The 18,204-nt window shown below is 34.2% G+C and overlaps 1 protein-coding gene across 1 annotated transcript in view; it reads right to left on the minus strand.

Moving 5' to 3' along the window:
* Positions 1 to 1,353: 1,353 nt before the first annotated feature.
* The window catches only part of DNMT3L (DNA methyltransferase 3 like), a 39,622-nt gene continuing 22,771 nt past the window's right edge, over positions 1,354 to 18,204 (minus strand). The window contains exons 9-12 of the mRNA XM_074297407.1: positions 14,916 to 14,991; positions 6,910 to 7,049; positions 5,097 to 5,182; positions 1,354 to 1,513 (exon numbers count right to left, since the gene is read on the minus strand). Coding sequence (XP_074153508.1) covers positions 1,354 to 1,513; positions 5,097 to 5,182; positions 6,910 to 7,049; positions 14,916 to 14,991 — 462 coding nt within the window. The remainder of the gene's footprint in view (positions 1,514 to 5,096; positions 5,183 to 6,909; positions 7,050 to 14,915; positions 14,992 to 18,204) is intronic.

The following is an 18,204-nucleotide window of genomic DNA, read 5'->3' on the forward strand; positions in this document are numbered from 1 at the left end:
AAGAGGGAAGTGTCACTATTTATTGTTCAGTAGTTTTTAAGTCGTATCTGACTCTTTATGACCCCATTTGAGAGTTGTAAAAGGTACTAGAGAAGTTTGTCCTTTCCTTCTTTAGCTCATTTATAGATGAGGAAACTGAGTCAAACAGGGTTAAGTGACTTGTTCAGGGTCACACAGCTAGTAAGTATCTAGAACTGAATTTGAACTTAGATCCTCTTGACTGCAACATGATGTTCTATACCCTGAGCTACCCAATCGTTCCATCTGCTACTTCCTAGCAAATGTAGACAGCCACAAATTCTTCTGCAGTAGATCCAGCTAGGCCTATACCTGTACCTTTTGGCTCTTGAATGCCTCAGCTGACACTTCTTGCCTCTAGTGAGATTTCAGTATCTCTTTTCCCTTCTGCATCTCTTCCCCTGCCCCATCCCCATAGTTATGGTGTAATGGTATAGTTACATATCTATATCTATATAAATATATATTTATAGATCTTTGTTTCTCTCCTATCCCTCTCTCCCTCCCACCCCATATCTCTCTGTCTTTCTGTCTCTCTATATTCATGATATAATCACTGCTCTGGGGCTTCGAGGGGCATATGTAGGTAGGTGTTGGGAACTTTCTATTCCCCACTAGACACTGAACTCCAGTGCCATACCACAATCCTGTGTAATATCATAATTTATGATCATAGATATAGAGTTTTGAAATGTTCTTTTCCATATTGCAGAAGTAACCTTAGAGATCATCTATCTAACCTTTTCATTTTCTGGATGAAGAAATGGATGACCAGAAAGAAAGTGATTATTTGCTCAGTATCAAACAGGTGATAGGTCACAGGCACAGAATTTGGATCAAGTTCCATTAAATTCAGATCCAATATTGTTTCTATGGTGTTACACCATTCCTTTTCCTGATGTTCACCAGTGTGAATAGTGTGTTTTTTATAATAATATTAACTATATTGCAATTATAAATAAAGAGCTTGAAAATTGGTGAAATAAATGTTTTTAATAAGCCTGTTAATATGTTTAAATTATGGCATGCAAAATGGTTTCAGTTACTTTTCAATATATACCCCATATAAGAAAAAATTTTTAAAAGAACAGAAAAGTCATACTTTTTAAGCTTTTTGACATTAAGTAGTATGGATAAGCAACTTGGGGCTTAGAGTAGCTTTTTCATAAGTAAAACAAAGCAACAAATATAAATATGACAAAATATAGTAACTACTAAACAAAAAATAAAAATTACTTGAGAAAACAAGGGTAAAATATATACAAAAGAACAGAATATTAGAAAACATGTTTTAAGGAATAATCTTTTTCATGATGATAAATGACTCACTTGAAATTAAGAAATGTGGTCTTTGGAAAAACATTTAAAATATTCTCTCAGAGAAATAAAACATTTATTCACAAGTCTAGCTGGCCATAGAGAAAAAACATTCAACCTTTTAATGTTCTGTGCTAGTAGAGACAAATCCCAATCTGAAGCCAAAGTTGAATTATTGCTGCAAAACAAAAAACAAAATGGAAACATTATTATAGTTTGAAAACAAACATCACTCCTACCCTCCCCACCCCACTTCCTTACTCTCAAGCAAGAAGAAACTGAGGATAGGGGTAGGAAAGAAATAGAATGAAAAAGAAATGAGAATGAAAATGAGGAGAGAATGGTGGTAGTGGTAAAATGTCTCAAAAAATTTTAATTACATTAAAGATGCAAGATTTATAGGTTCTAATTTTCTGCAGTAACTTTGAAAACTGAATCGTGGAAACATATAAATGTTTTCTTTATTGTAAAGCCAGAAATTATGAAACATGCGTTGCCAAGGAGAAATTTTGGACTTCACCTCAAGTAGAATTGACCTACAAGCCTTCCTTCTTAGGCTACCTTCCGTTCATTTTCTATAGGGTTGCTGGGGTGTTCTTTCTCACATTAGAATGTAATTTCCTGAGAACAGGGACTTTGTTTTTGGCTCTCTTTGCATCCACAGAATTCAGAAGTTATATAAGGACACTCTTAAGGCATCTCTGAAGAACTTTGGAATTAATTGTGAGACATAGGAGACACTAGTATGGGACTGTTCAGCATGACATGCCCAAAGGTGTATTCTATGAGCAAAGCAGAATTGCAGTGGCTCAAAAGAAACGTGCATGTATTTAGACCATCTCCACTCCAAATGTTCATATAGACTATTTGTGCCCAATCTGTGGTATGGTCTTCTGAGCTTGTCTTGGTCTGATCAATCACAATTCAATACACTGTACCTTGACTCCAACATAGTGATGTCACTTTAGTCTTCTTCAAAAACCAAGCAACTAATATCATTGTTGGAATGTTCTCTCCTGCATTAAAAGATGGTCTCCTTTACAACAGAATCTGGGTTTTTGCTTCTACAGCACTTAGCACATTGCTTGGCACCCAGTAAACATTTAATGAATGCTTGTTAATTTACTGATTGAATCAGGCCTTCAGGACTTGCAAGCAGTTTTTTTTTTTTTTTTACCTTCAATTTCATAAGAAAATTCATTAAATTAGTCATGGAATGCTCTCCTAACTCAATTAGAAAACAAAATCAAAACAGAAAAGAGGGGAAAAAACTAGAGCAAGTGAAAGATCATGGGTGATATGAAATTGGTATAATAGAGTACTGAAACTATAGTCAGAAATGTAGGGGTTTAGTAACATTTAACTGTTTTTGCAGACTTCAAAGTGTTATTTCATGTAACTCAGCTTTAGTTCCTCCTCTGTGAAATGGATCCAACATTTGGTGGAATTCCATGTATCACACAGAATCTATTTTGTGTGTGTGTGTGTGTGTAGTAAGAAGTTTTTCTAGGCTATAATTGAACATTCATTTATTGGGAAAACAACAGATAAAAATGAAATTTCAGCAGTCCATTAACATTTCTTGGTATATAATTCCATATCTATGTAACCATATCCTCCAGAATTTAATGTTAGTGTATGTTTCGTACTATCCTACTCTTTCAATAAAATAATCATCTACATTTTATTTCTGGTTTGCAATCTATAAGAGTAGACATGAGTAATAGAGAACTTGCAATCTATAAGAGTAGACATGAATAATAGAGAACTGGCTTCCCTATCAGGAAGATGTGGGAGCAAGACTTAGCCTCTCCTGACAAACACTTGCTATATGACCCTGCAAAAGACCTTTAACCTCTCAAAAGCCTTGACAACTCTCTTTGCACCCTAAATTGTAGCGTACAATGGAAGAGGAGATTTGCTTACTAGGAGGTTTTTTTTTTTTTTAATAACAATACAATTACTGGTTCAGAACTCTTCCTCTATATACTCATCAACTTAAAAAATAATTCCAACCTTTGAGATGCTTTGCATTAGGACAAGTGTATAAAGTTAATAGTAACTGATAGAATATATGAAAATTGAATAACTACTTTTGTCAGGATATTTGAGTGTTTGAGGAGTCAGTCTTTAAAGTGAGTGACTTTAAAGACTTGAGTATAATCTTCCTGGTACTTTCTTTTAGTGCATTCTTCTGATTTTTACTTCAGATTATTTTATATAAATGAGAAACTTCTGTACATGGCAAGGTATAGTCAAAGACTTGAATACTATACTGGAGCTTTCAATTTTCTTTTCTTTTTTTTATACTTTCCATGCTTCTTTAGCTATATTTTATCTATTTAGATTTGGTGGAAAGTCCCATTGTGGGGATAACATCCTTAAACATATAAATAACAACTTTGGCATCTTCAATTTAGAACTGACTTCCAGTGTGAACATTCTTTGAGATCCTTTGCTGATTTTAGATTTTATTAAGATTTCACTTGCTATGACTACTATCAGAAATTGAAATGTTTTCTGGCTTGTTTTATATTTACCAACTATTTTAAAAAATTCTGAGCATCAAAGGAAAAAAAAATCCTTGAAAAGAGGAGAACTTTCTATCCACCTTTTTTTCTTCTTCGGAGAAATAATAATTTTCCATGATCTGAGCTAGTAATCCTGATTATAAACCCAATTAAAATATTTTGCTTACAATTAGTCTTTCCCACCCCCCCAACTCTAATTACAAACACAGTAATCCTAAGGACACTGGCTATTTAGCTCCAAAATAAAAGTGTGAGATAACACCTCTCTCACTTAGAGAACAGATTGAGAGAGTGTCTGTGTTATGTCACCTCAAAGATATAGTTTTTGAAACTTCTAGCTCATACAAACCTGGAAGAAGTTAGAGTTGCTATCATACCATGATAAGGATACTATAATCATTATCATCATCACTATGATGGTGATCATCATTATTATTTTCATAACCAACATCACTACCACCACCCCTATCCTCAAACTTACCATTTTATATTGTATTTTAAGATTAGCAAAGTGCTCAATATGCATTTTTTTTCCTTTGACTCTCTGAAGTAGGTACTACTATTAATCTCCATTTTGCAAATGAGGAAACTGAGGCTTAATGAGGTAAAGGACACAGCTAACAAATTTGAGGGCAGACTTTTAAGCCATGTATTTCTACCTCCAAATCCAACATTGTACTCCCTATGACATATTGCCTGTAATGGAGATTCCAGAAGAAATAGAATGAATTTAATGACCTCTAAAAGAAAAAAAAAAGTCCCGAAACAGCGTTCTATTTTGCTCCACATCACTTCAAATGCTATTTGTGGTACATGTATGACTAAGGATTGCCCAAAAGTTTTCTAAACAAGAATCCTCTCTAAAGAAAGGTTCTTTGATTTTAGGGTATCAAGGAGCTGTTCATTCAAATTATGTAGGCTACAGTCTTCTGATGCTACCGTTTAAGGTTTGAATAGTGGTCATATCAGGATAATACTAAGAAGAAGGACACCAAAAGGAGTGGACATAAGTCAGGTCAATGGTCCTGAAATCTATAGTGATAGTTATCACAAAGGATCTCCTAATGACCTCAGCACTCTTTCCTGGTTCTATACCATCATCGTATCCCATGTCTTCAAAACTTTTCCTGATTAAACAAATTTTCTATTATTTGAGCATTAAATGTGATTTCATTGTCCATTTCTTAAAATAAACTTTGAAAATAAATAAAAATACATATTTTACATCACCTTTGAATGCATGGTATGTTGCTCCATATAAGGACTGCATTCTTGACTGTCTCATCACACACCTCATGTATGGTCACTGGAGCAGTCTTAATAAATGGAAAATACCACTATGTATGATGCTGAGTAACAACTTCTCCTCAATTCCCTCAACCCCATATTAAGATCTGTATGAATACAGAGAACAGTACTGGCAGAATCATTTTTGATATTCAAAATATGTTTACCAAGTTGTCTAAACTGAATAGAACTGATAGATTAATAAAAAATACTTACTTTTCTTATGCATTTAACTCCTTGAGAAAAAGTACAATAATGGAAAGTTATTTCCTTTGAGTTTCATTTTAAATTATCCTTATGTAGATGCAATTCTTTGCCCAGGCAGCTTGGTGAACTACCAACCCTTATGTCTTCAGTATTGGAAAAATGTGCTCCATTACAAGAACCATAAGAATAATGTCACATGAAAATCTTATTCTAGTTTTAATGATGGAAATATTTCAGTTTCTTATAACTTTAAATGAGTTTTATGAAGTATATGACTACAATTATCATAAATCTTAAAGGTATTTGTATAATTAAAAAAAGACAATAAATACTTAAGCATGATTTAGAAATAATAAGGCATCATGACCTTCTCTATGTGGACATTACCTTCACTAGTGCAGATTGTACCCACTTTGTACCTACTCATTCTGTGCCATTCTTGCCCATTTCCTTTTATTTCTTTACATAAAATCTTTCCTTTGTGCTATAAACTTTGTTTTGCATCTCAATATCTAAAACTATTTTATAGTTTTATATTAAGAAGAATTGAAATTTAAAGTTTTCCTTCTGTTAGAATATAAATTAGGGCAAAATTCTTTTTTTTCCTGTAGGGTATTTGTAGTTATGAATAATATATATTGCTCTTGTTGGCTTTTTTAATCTCTTCAAAGCAAAATTATAGTCAGAAAGAGAAACAGATTAAGGAGAAATTAAATCTTAATAAAGGAAGACTTTTGAGAGTGGAAGAGGTCTAAAAAGGAATGAGTAAAAAGGTTCATAAATGATTATGCCATATAACCTGAACTGAAAAATCACAGAGACTGAAGGAATCATCATTACAGTTTGAATTAATGTCAAGGAAAGACAAGACTCAAAGAGACTGGAATAATGAGCCAGTGAAGAATACCCATCTATATTTTAGTATGAATCAAAGTAAAACAAAAAATTGCATAATCATTAATTGTTAGGTACTTAGTGAGAAAAAGTGTGCTGACAAAGGAAGATGAGAAAGAGAAAGGGAAAGAAAAAGAAATGGAAGAAGAGTAAGAGAATAAAGAAGAAGAAGAAAATAAGAGAAACAAGGACAAAAAGAAGGAGGAAGAGGAGAAACAATATGATATTGTCTCTTCAAAAGCTAAAAAAAACATTATTTTTACAAAAGTAATTTTGAAGGATATTCCACATTCATATATGGTAATGATTCCCACCTTTTCCTTGTAGGTCAATACTTATGATTGCAAAAAGGCTTAAAAATTAAGAAACTAAATTGATAGTCTTCTTAGGCAATATACTCCACTACTACAGAGATTATATTTTTGCGGCATTTTCAGGTCAAAGAAATGAATCTTTGTAGCCTTTAGCTTTTATCTTGTGGTATCTAACTGAAAACATTAGGTCTGACCAGTAAATGTTTATACTTAAGAGAACATGTTTCCTAGAACACAACCAAATTTTGTTTTATTAAATGAAGAAAAGATTTGGGGGGACTTTGAAAAAAGGATGCTGTTTGTTGTAGTGTGTTGACCATGAGACACAAACAGCTTTATACCTCAAAGAATCGAGAAGCAATTTCTCTATCATCTTTGGTCAGGACTAAATTGTCCACAAACATCCAGAAAAATGGCTGTTCACTGTTCATCTTGGGCTTCCCATATTGTAAAACTCGGTAATACTGGAGAAAGTACCACACTAAAAGTAGAAAAAAATAAAGATAGATGATTATTATTCAGAAAAGAAATAAAATGGTATAATCCTAGAATGTCTTTCATTAGGAAGTGGCAACATGGACCCTCAAAATAAGTGATGAATTACAAATATGGGTGGCTATGTCAGAGAAAAATAGAAAAGAAAATTATTTGATATTGTATATAGACCTATGATATTATTTTAATTTAGTTATATTTTAGCTTCTTGTTTTATTTCTTTCTTCATATATAGTCTTTCTATGATAAAAGGAACAAGTAAAATCTGTTCAAGAGAAACATTAGAGAAAACAAATCTCACTTGTTTTTGTTGTTGTTGTTGATTTTATGTCTATTGTGAAGTATTTTAAAAAACATTTTATTGATGCTTTATGATTTTATATCATTTTAGTTTCCTAACATATCTTGCATAAAACTGTCCTTTGTGACTATAAAACATCAGCTAATCCAAACAAATCAACCATTTTTGACAGTGTGCAAAATTCTGTATCCATAGTTTATCATCTCTCTCTCTACCAAGGGAAGGAAGTTATATGAGTTATTTTTCTCATGGGTTTGTACAACTGAAACACTAAGGGCATGATTTAGATTTGGTAATGCATAACCTTTTTTGTGTGTGCAGGAAACAAAAGTTCTTGAAACAGAAGATATTTACTTTGTGGGTCTTCTCTGACAGGATTGTTTTGTGGTTTGAGGATTATTTTAATATAGTGGGAGAGTTCTCTTTGTAGAATGAAATGGGTGAGAGGAAGAAAAAGATAGCATTTCAGCTTTTCCCTTATTATAACATGCTTGATTCTTTAATCTATAAGGAAGAAAATAGACAGTTCTAAATCATAATTCAGTGCTCTCTGAGGATTTCTAGAAAATGAGGAATTTGTCCATCCCTAACTGCTTGGGTGCATTGTTGCTGCCACACCTCTGAAGGTTAACCTTGATGTGTAAAAAATAAGAAAATTCAATTCAATTTTACAAACTTTTATGAAATGTTCATCATTGCAAGACAATATATTACATTTCTGGACATACAAAGATGAAAAACACCAATGTCTCCACCTCTGTGGAGCATACTGAGGGGGCTATTTCATTAACACAATAACACAATCACTTTGGTATAAAATGGCATACAGTAAAGAAGAAAGAAAGATCCAGAGAAAGTGCTGTGACAAAATTGACGAAAATACTTTCAATTGGTGAGGGAAGAGGCTGAAGGGAGGTTGCTATTTGGATGGGATTGTTCATCAGAGTTTGTTGCCTGCCACCATGATATCTTTTCCCTCCTCATCTGAAAGTTCTCTATACCACTTAAAAAATAGAATCAGGAACATAAATGTGTTGCCTTCAAGGTAAGCAGTCTTTACTGCGTCAGAGATTTTTTTTTTATGTTATGGATTCCTTTGGCTGGTGAAGATTACGGACTTTTTCTCAGAATAGTATTTTAAATGCAAAGAATAAAATACTAGCAATTCGAGGAAATATAATGGAAACTAATTATGTTAAAATATAATTATCTAAATTTTAAAAAATCAAGTACAAGAAACCCTGTGCTAGTGATTCTTCACTCAAATCACACTTAAGCCATGTTGAGATAGAAAATCTGGGAAAGGGATGGGAACAGAATTTTCTAGTCTTAGTTACTTATATCTTTTTGGGAGAGCAGAATAACTTAGCTTAATGCTGGTTATGAAGCTATTTAAGTATCCCATTGTTGTAGGAACAAAATCTCTTTTTGTTGTGACCTTGTCTTTTTTTTTTTTTTTAATCAACAAGCTATACATTCTCTAGCCATTTCTTCATATGGGGATGGGATAGCTCCTTCTACTTTATAATAACCTTCATTTTTTTTCTCCTTGCTCCTTTTATGAAACTGTTCATAAATAGAATCTCTGGTTCCCAATTTCTGTACCCAGTTTCCTAGCTTTTTGGTGGCTCTCAACATATGCTATCAGGGGTGGGACACCAATCAAACCTGCTCAAATCCCTCCTTAGCCTATAAAAAATCTGAGCATTTCTGCTCTTTGGGTGGGCACACTCATCTCCACCTCCAAACTCCCAAGCCAAGAAAGTTACCCAGAAGCACAGAATGAACCATTGTCCAGAAGTCCAAGATAGCTGTCTTCTTCATTTTGCTCCTTTTCTGGTCTGAAAACCATCATGGCTGAAGATCCTTGAACATGGCCCTAGTTGATCCCTTCTCTCCCCTTTCTTCTTTGCATGTTTTAGTCTCAATGTGTGAATGATGAGGCTAAATCAGGACAAATCAATTTAGCACCACTGGGACTCCCCTTGTACCCTTCCTACTTATTTTGATGACTCTTCCTGTTATTCTCTTATTTTCTCCAATTTAGCTATGGGGTTTCTCTTTTAAACTCATTTTTAAAAAGTTTGTTGCTTTCAGCATTGCCTGGCTTGTCTAGTTTTCCCAGATCTCATATTCAACTACTTGATCTTAAGAACAACAGCAATAAGAAGTCAAGAAAGTTAAGAGAAAAGTTTTAGATCGATTCTTGTATTTAATTTTCTTTCTTCCTTTTAAAATTTATTTAGGATTGGGTTTCCCTATCTAATTAAAGCTAGACATTTAAGAGCTACTTATCAGGTAGATCCAGTTCTGAGCATCCTTATGGGAGCTTTGGTTTCCTCTGTTTCTGAGCTGGATTAGTTGGCCCCTCATCAGAGAGTCTGGTTTCCCATCCTGGGAACTCACTATAATGTAGAACTCAATGTAAAAATCCTGTAGTCTAAGTCCATTGGAGTTCAAAACTTCCAAATGCAAGAGATCTACCAGTCTCAGCTGGGAAAATAGGCCTATATCACTCTATCTGATGATCTCCTCTCATAGATGGGTGAAAAAAAAAAAAACAAAAGGAGCAATGAATGGTAGCTAGGATAAAGGGACAATGCTTATATAGAGAATTTAAGGGGAGGATATCTGGAAGTCAAGATGATTGAGTAAGTAGTAAATCACCATAATTATCCCATATTCACCTCTAAACAGCCACAAAACAGCACCTTAAAACTAATCCTAGAACCACAGAAACAATAAAATGATGGCATGAAATAATCATTGAGCTCCCCAAAACTTGGAAGATCAGCAAGAAAGCTATCTTCCTTGGGTAAAAGGGGACACAGTCACAGACAAGAAATGTCCTAGCAAGCTATCAGCAAGCTCCACTTCCAGCAACTCAGCTAGTGATTTTGAGACCAATGGCAGTTGAGCAGGCAACTGTAAATGCTAGGAACCTCTACGTGCCTCAATACAGCTAGAAGAACGGGCAGATTTCAGCCGCAAGAACCATCACATGCTTTAGTATAGTCCTGGGCAAATAGGCACCAGATGCCAAATTCCCCTACACTTCATTGTAGCCCTAGGAAAATAAAGAAACATCCTATTGAGCTCAGCATACATGACACACCAGCACTAGGACCCCAACTCACTACCAGGTAAGCTGCTAGACTCCTATGCCACCCAGAAGCAGCAACCACTCACCACCCCCCACTGCACTGCCTCAGTGCAGCACTAAACATGATTGTTCCTTGTGGATCTCAGAACAACATCACTGTAGCACAAGATAAATAGCTAGTACCTGCATCCCCTGGCACAAGAAGCCTGAGACAGTGTTTTTTCCACTCTAGGAGCAGAATTTAAATACAAAAGAAAAGGAAAAGGACAAAAAAGATGAGCAAAAAACAACAATGACAAAAGAATCTGGTCATAGAAAAATATGATGGAGGAGGAAGACCAAATGAAGACCAAGACACAAACTCAGAAGAAGACAACAATATCAAACTACCTATGGGAAAAACCTGAAAGAAAAACAGGGAGTGATCTCAAGTTCAGCAAAAACTGGTAGAAGAGCTCAAAAAGGAGATTAAAAATCACCTAAGAAAGGTAAAGGAAAACTTGGGAAAAATAAATGAGACTTGTACAAGAGAATTATGAAAAAAGAGTCAACAGCTTGAAAAAAGAAACCAATTGCCCAAAACTAGAATTAGTTAAATGCAAAAGGTGATACAAAAATCCACTGAAGAAAGCAACTTTCTAAAAAGGACAATTGGCCAAGTGGAAAAGGAAGTACAAAAGCTATTTGATAAAAATAACTCCTTAAAAATTAGAATTGGACAAGTGGAAGCTAATGACTCTAGGAGACATAAAAAAAAATCAATTAAATAAATTCAAAAGAAAGAAAAATGGAAGAAAATGTAAAATACCTCATTGGAAAAACAACTGACTTGGAAAATGTCCAGGAGAGACAATGTCAGAATCACTAGACTACCTGAAAACCATAATGAAAAAGAGAGCCTGTACAGCATCTTTCAAGAAATTATCAAGGAAAACTGCCCTGATATCCTGGAACTAAAAGGGCAAAATAAGCATTCGAAGGAATTGCATGATCACCTCAGGAAAGGTATCCCAAAATAAAAATTCCAAAAATTTCAGGATTATCAGGTAAAGGAAAAAATACTACAAATATCCAGAAAGAAACAATTCACATATTGGGGAATCACAATCAGGGTTATACAGGATTCAGCAGCAGCAATATTAAAGAGTTGGAAATCATGGGATATGATATTTCAGAAGGCAAAGGAGCTAGAACTATGATTTAGCATAATACTCTAAGGAGAAAATGGTCATTCAATGACAAAGAAGGATTTCAAGTTATTATAAAGAGAAGAATAGAACTGAATAAAAAAATTTTGATATCTAATATCAAGACTGAAGAGAAGTCTAAAAATGTAAAAAGGGAAAAGAAAACATAAGGGATTTAATGCAAATAAACTGTTAACATCTTTTTATATGGGAAAATGGTACTCATAATTATTTTTTTAATTAATTTTATAATTATAACTTTTTTGACAGTACATATGCATGGGTAATTTTTTACAACTTTATCCCTTGCACTTACTTCTATTTCAAATTTTCCCCTCCTTCCCTCCATCCCTTCCCCTAGATGGCAGGCAGTCCCATACATGTTAAATGTGTTACAGTATATCCTAAATACAATATATGTGTGCAGAACCAAATTTCTTGTTGCATAGGAAGAATTGGATTCAGAAGATAAAAATAACCTGGGAAGAAAAACAAAAATGCAAACAGTTTACACTCATTTCCTAGTGTTCCTTCTGTGGTGTAGCTGATTCTGTCCATCATTGACCAATTGGAACTGAATTAGATCTTCTCTATGTTGAAGATATCCACTTCCATTAGAATATATCCTCATACAGTATTGTTGTTGAAGTGTATAATGATCTCCTGGTTCTGCTCATTTCACTCAGCATCAGTTCATGTAAGTCTCTCCAAGCCTCTCTGTATTCATCCTGCTGGTCATTTCTTACAGAACAGTAATATTCCGTAACATTCATATACCATAATTTACCCAACCATTCTCCAATTGATGGGCATCCATTTATTTTCCAGTTTCTAGCCACTACAAAAGGGCTGCCACAAACATTTTGGCACATACAGGTCCCTTTCCCTTCTTTAGTATTTCATTGGGATATAAGCCCAGTAATAGCACTGCTGGATCAAAGGGTATGCACATTTTGATAACTTTTGGGGCATAATTCCAGATTGCTCTCCAGAATGGTTGGCTTCTTTCACAACTCCACCAACAATGTGGTACTCATAATTCTTAAACATTACACTAGGTAGAGTATTTGTAGAGCTAGAAGGGATATAAATATACACTCACAAGATATGTATAGCTACAATGTATATTTGAGGGAATGACATAAAATTAATTAAGGGATGAGAAAAAGGAATACACTAAGAGCAGAAGGAAGGAAGAAGTAGAATGGCGTAAATTATTTCACATGAAGAGGTACAAAAATCTATTACAGTGGAGGGAAAGATGGGTGTATAAGTAAGGGGCATCACTCAAATCTTATTTTTATTAGTATTGGCTCAAAGAGGTAATAATATATACAATCAGTTGAATATAGAAATGTCTTACCTTTCATGAAAGTGGGAGACGAGATTAAGTAAAGGGAGGAATGGAGACTTACAGAAGGGAGGGCAGATTAGGGGAGATGGCAGACTGAAGCAAAATGTGGAAAGTAGGGAAAGTATGAAAAGAAAGAGAAGACAAATAGAAGGAAAAACAGGATGGAAGGAAGTATAGTTAGCAGTCATTATTGTGAATGTGAATGGGATAAATTCTCCCATAAAACAGAAGAGGAAAACAGAGTGGATCAAAAGCCAGAATTTCACAATATGTTGTTCATAAAAAACTCATTTGAAGCAGAGAATCACACACAGAGTAAGTGGCTGGACTAGAATTTCTAATGTTTCAGCTAAGTAAAAAAAAGTAGGGATAGCAATCCTGATCTTAGATAAAGCAAAAGCAAAAATAGACCTAATTAAAATAGATAAGGAAGGAAACTACATCTTGCTAAAAGGTATCATGGACAATGAAGTAATATAAGTACTAAATATATATACCCTAAGTATAGAATCCAAATTCTTAAAGGAAAAGTGAGTTATAGGTTCATGACCAAATAAGAAGTAGAGAGCATTATGAAATTAAAATAGGTACTTTTGGTTATATTAAATTTAAAAGCTTTTGCACAAACAGAACCAATCTAACCAAGATTAGAAGAAAAGGAGAACACTAGGAAACAATATTTATAGTAAATGTCTCTGATTAAGGTTTCATTTTTTAAATATATAGAGAACTGAGTCAAATTTATAAAAATACAAGCCATTCACCAACTGACAAATGGTCAAAGATTAGGAACAAGCAGTTTTCAGATGAAGCAATCAAAGCTATCTATAGGTATGTTAAGTGCTCAAAATCACTTTTGATTAGAGGTATCACTTCACACCTATCAGATTAGCTAATATGACAAAAAAAGAAAATGATAAATATTGGAGATTATGTGAAAAAATTAGGACACTAATACATTGTTGGTGGAGTTGTGAACTAATTTGATCATTCTGGGGAGCAATTTGGAACTATGCCCAAAGGACAACCAAATTGTTGATCCAGTGATACCACTACTATATACCCAATGAGATAATAAAAAAAGGGAAATGGATCTATATGTGCAAAAATATTAATAGTAAGGGGCAACTAGGTAGCACCGTGGATAGAGCATCAGCCCTGAAGTCAGGAGGACCTGAGTTCAAATATGATCTCATATGTTTAACACCTCCTAATTGTGTGACTCTTGGCAAGTCACTTAACCCAATTGGCTCATCAAAAGAAAAAATGAACAGCAACCCTTTTCATGGTGGCAAAATATTGGAAATTGAAGGGATGCCCATCAATTGGGGAATGACTAAATAAACTCTGGTATATAAATATGTAATGGAATATTGTTGTGCAATAAGAAATGATGAATTACGCTTATATAAACTAATGCAAAGTGAAATAAGCAGAAGTAGGAAAACATTGTACTCAGTAACAGCAACATTGTGGGATGATCAACTATGAATGACTCAAGCTCTTCTCAGCAACACAAAAATCCAAGAAAAGTACAAAGGACTTATGAAAGAAAATGTTATCCACAGCCAGATAAAGAACTGATGGACTCTTAATGCAGATTGAAGCATACTTTTTACACTTAATTTATTCTTTTTCATGGTTCTTCCCCCCAACCCATCTGTTTCTTCTTTTACAACTATGACTACAATGAAATATATTTTACATGATAGCACATACATAACCTTTATCAAATTGCCTAATGTTTTAGGAGGAGTGGAAAGGAAAGAATGGAAAGGTGAAAAATTTTGAACTCAAACTCTTGCATAAATGAAGTGCATAAATGGTATTGATATATAATTGGAGAAAAATAAAATATAAAAGAAGGAAAAAAGAGAATTTCAGGAGATAGTCAAAGATTCTCTTACCAGGTGGATGTTCAGAGATTTGTCCAATTGGAGGAGTGGAACCATATATTAAATCAAATGGTCCCCATTCTTCTACCTAATTGTACAAAATATTTTAGAACTTTTGTTATAATTTTTTATTTCAACATGTGATTCAAAACTTCTAAAATAGTATATATCAATCTCTAATATATTTGAGATCTGTTTCTCTTTTATAGCATCATATTAGTCACAAAAAACATAGCATAGATTATTGTATTATAGAATTCTAGAGGTTGGACTTTTAGAATTTAAAGATCATCTAAGTCCAACTTCTACTTAGGTCCTCTCCCCACCATCCCCTTCCAGTGGTTTCCAGTCCTTGTTTACATAGCTTTAGTGATGAATCTATTGAATATCTCATGGAAAAGCCTTTCCTTTCTACGGCAGAACATTTAATTTTTAAAAAGTTATGTACTATATTGAGATGAGCTCTACTTCTCTGCAACATCAAGACTACTGCTAGTTCTGTCTTCTGCACACATATCATGTCTAGTCCCATTTCCCTATAAGGATCCTTCAAAAATATAAAAAAAACCCTACTATCATTTATTCCCTAAGCCTTCTCTTCTTCAGTCTAACTATGCTTAATTCCTCCAGCTTCTTAGGGCAAAGTTTCTAGATCCTTTCTCTTTCTCATCATAGTCTTTTTTCTCTTAAAATGAGGCACCTAAAATGGAACATGGTAGTTTAGGTTGAGTCTGATTATGGTAGCACTTCTATATACCTGACTATGAACTCTGCTTTGGTTAATATAGTCTAAAACTGTATTTCTCTATTGAAATTATCCCTTTTTTATTTTCATTGTAACATGCAAGTGACCCTTGCTTGTGCCAGTTACTCAAACTCTGACAGGCTATTTTAAGCTGGAAAGATTATAAGTTGGATATCAGAGTTGGGCTGTATGTCTGTTGTCCCAGAAACAACCTGACAAGTGGGAGGGGATTTACCACAAATTGGGCTGCTGCTAGATTAAAAAAATTTTTTTCAGCACCCATTGCTTTCAAAGGTAAACTACTAAATCAGAGAAGAGCTGTGGTTGTGTCCCAGGAGACAATACTCATACCACTAAAATTGTACATCCTTGACTATTTTCTGGATAATAACTTCACATTTGACTCATAATGAACTTGAGGTCAAATAAAGCACCTTAATTGTTTTTCATATGAATGATCACTCACATCTTCTAGTTGAGAAACTTTCAACATAAACTTCCTAAAGCATATGGGAAAGACCATAAGTAAGGCAGGGTAAATAAGGCTTTATTCCGTACTTATTTTTTCTCTTTTGGTCACCCTCTAGCTCTTACCTCACCATATCCCCAAAGTAACGCTGTTATTGTAATCTTCCAACTGAGACTTACTTGATCCATCATCATGTCACTTGTCCACTAATCTTTTTGAGTTAGAAGAATTAAGTGTTAGAAACCATACCTTGGAAACATGGTCCAGATTCTCCAGGAGATGAGCTAGCACTCCTCCCAATATGGCAGAAACTATGGGGACCTTATCATGGATTTCAACCTGTACTAAGGATCCAGTTTACACTTTTCACAAGGTATTTCAAATATCATCAATGATGTGGGTTTGTGCTGACTAAAGTGGATATTGATACCTTTCTGAATGCAGGTGAATTATCCCTTATCCCTAAAATAGGGATAATAAAAACATTTATCTTCCAGGGTTTTTATAAGATAATAATTATAAAATATTTAGTATAGTACCTATAGTACTATATATATATATATATATATAGTATAGTAGACATAATGAGCTCTATTAAAATGCTAGATATTGTTGCTATTATTATTCATCTACCTCAGTTTCTTCAATTATTCCCATTTTCTACTTCTCAAAAGGAGGATGTTGTGAGGATCAAGTGAGATAATATTTGTAAAAGTACTTATAATAATGCTTGTCACAGAAATGTTTGTCTATAGTATAGCACTCTAGTCCAGTAAATAAAATGCTTTAAGGTTAGCAAAATGCTTTACATATGTTATATTGTTTGATAAATGAGATTAGTCTACATAACTTGTTCCCAGTAACCTCATGTTGAAAAGCTTCACATTAACAATAGCAATGAGCTAGATTTACTTACTACCCAGATCAAAGAGTAGAGTGGAATAGAATCTGGTCTAATTTACTGTTTCTCAAATAGGGGCAGCTAAGTGGCACAGTAGATAGAGTACTAGACCTAGAATCAGGAAGACTCATCTTTCTGAGTTCAATTCTAGTTCTCAGGCACTTATTAGTTGGGTGACACTGGACAAGTCACTTACTCAGTTTCCTAAACTGTAAAATGAGCTAGGGAAGGAAATAGCAAACCACTCTAGTATCTTTGCCAAGAAAACTCCAAATGAGGTCACAAAGAGTTGGACAGGACTGAAAAACAACTGAGAAATAATGGTCATCTCCCATCTTTGTACCTTTGTAGAGGCTGTCCCTAGTGTCTCTAGGGTGGTTTCTCTCTCCATTCTTCATCCCAATGCTCACTTCAAGACTAGACCAAGTGCTACTTCTTACAAGAAGCTTTTTCTGAGCCTCCATTTTTTAGTTCTTGTTCAATTACTCTATATTTCTTTGTTTATTTTCCAATATATTCTGTATTTAAGAGGTAGCTATGTGGCAAAGTGGAAAGAATGCCGACCATGTACTCAGGAAGACCTGAGGTCAAATCCAGTTCCGAGACTTAACAGCTGTGTGATCCTGTGTAGAGTCAAATCACATGACCTTTTTCTTCTCTACTTTCTTCATCTATAATGATGATATCTACTTTTCAAGTTATGAGGATAAAATGAGTTAATATTTGCAAAGCTCTTAAAGTATTCTTTAAATGAGAGCTACCATTATTCTGTGCTTTTATTTGTTTTTTCTAGTCTTGTTACTCTCTGTGATTCCTTTTAGGGTTTTCTTGGTAAAGATGCTGGAGTGGTTTGCCATTCCCATCTCCAGCTCATTTTGCAGATGAAGAAACTAAGGTAAACATAGTGAAGTGATTTGCTCAGGGTCCCACAAATGGCAAATGTCTGAGCTCAAATCTAACCTCAGGTCTTTCTGACTTGAGACCAGGCTCTCTATGTACCACACAAACTAGCAGAAATGTTTGTATATGCTTCAATATTTACTAATCTGTATGTAAGTTGTTTCCTTCAAGTTGAATGTAAGCTTTTTGAGAACAAAACTTTTGTTTTTGTCAATGTAGCCTCAGAACCAAACATGATGCCTTGACATAATAGGTGCTTAATGTATGTTTGTTGACATGAACTGAA

The sequence above is a fragment of the Sminthopsis crassicaudata genome, chromosome 3 (assembly GCF_048593235.1).
Source record: "Sminthopsis crassicaudata isolate SCR6 chromosome 3, ASM4859323v1, whole genome shotgun sequence".
NCBI lineage: Eukaryota > Metazoa > Chordata > Mammalia > Dasyuromorphia > Dasyuridae > Sminthopsis > Sminthopsis crassicaudata.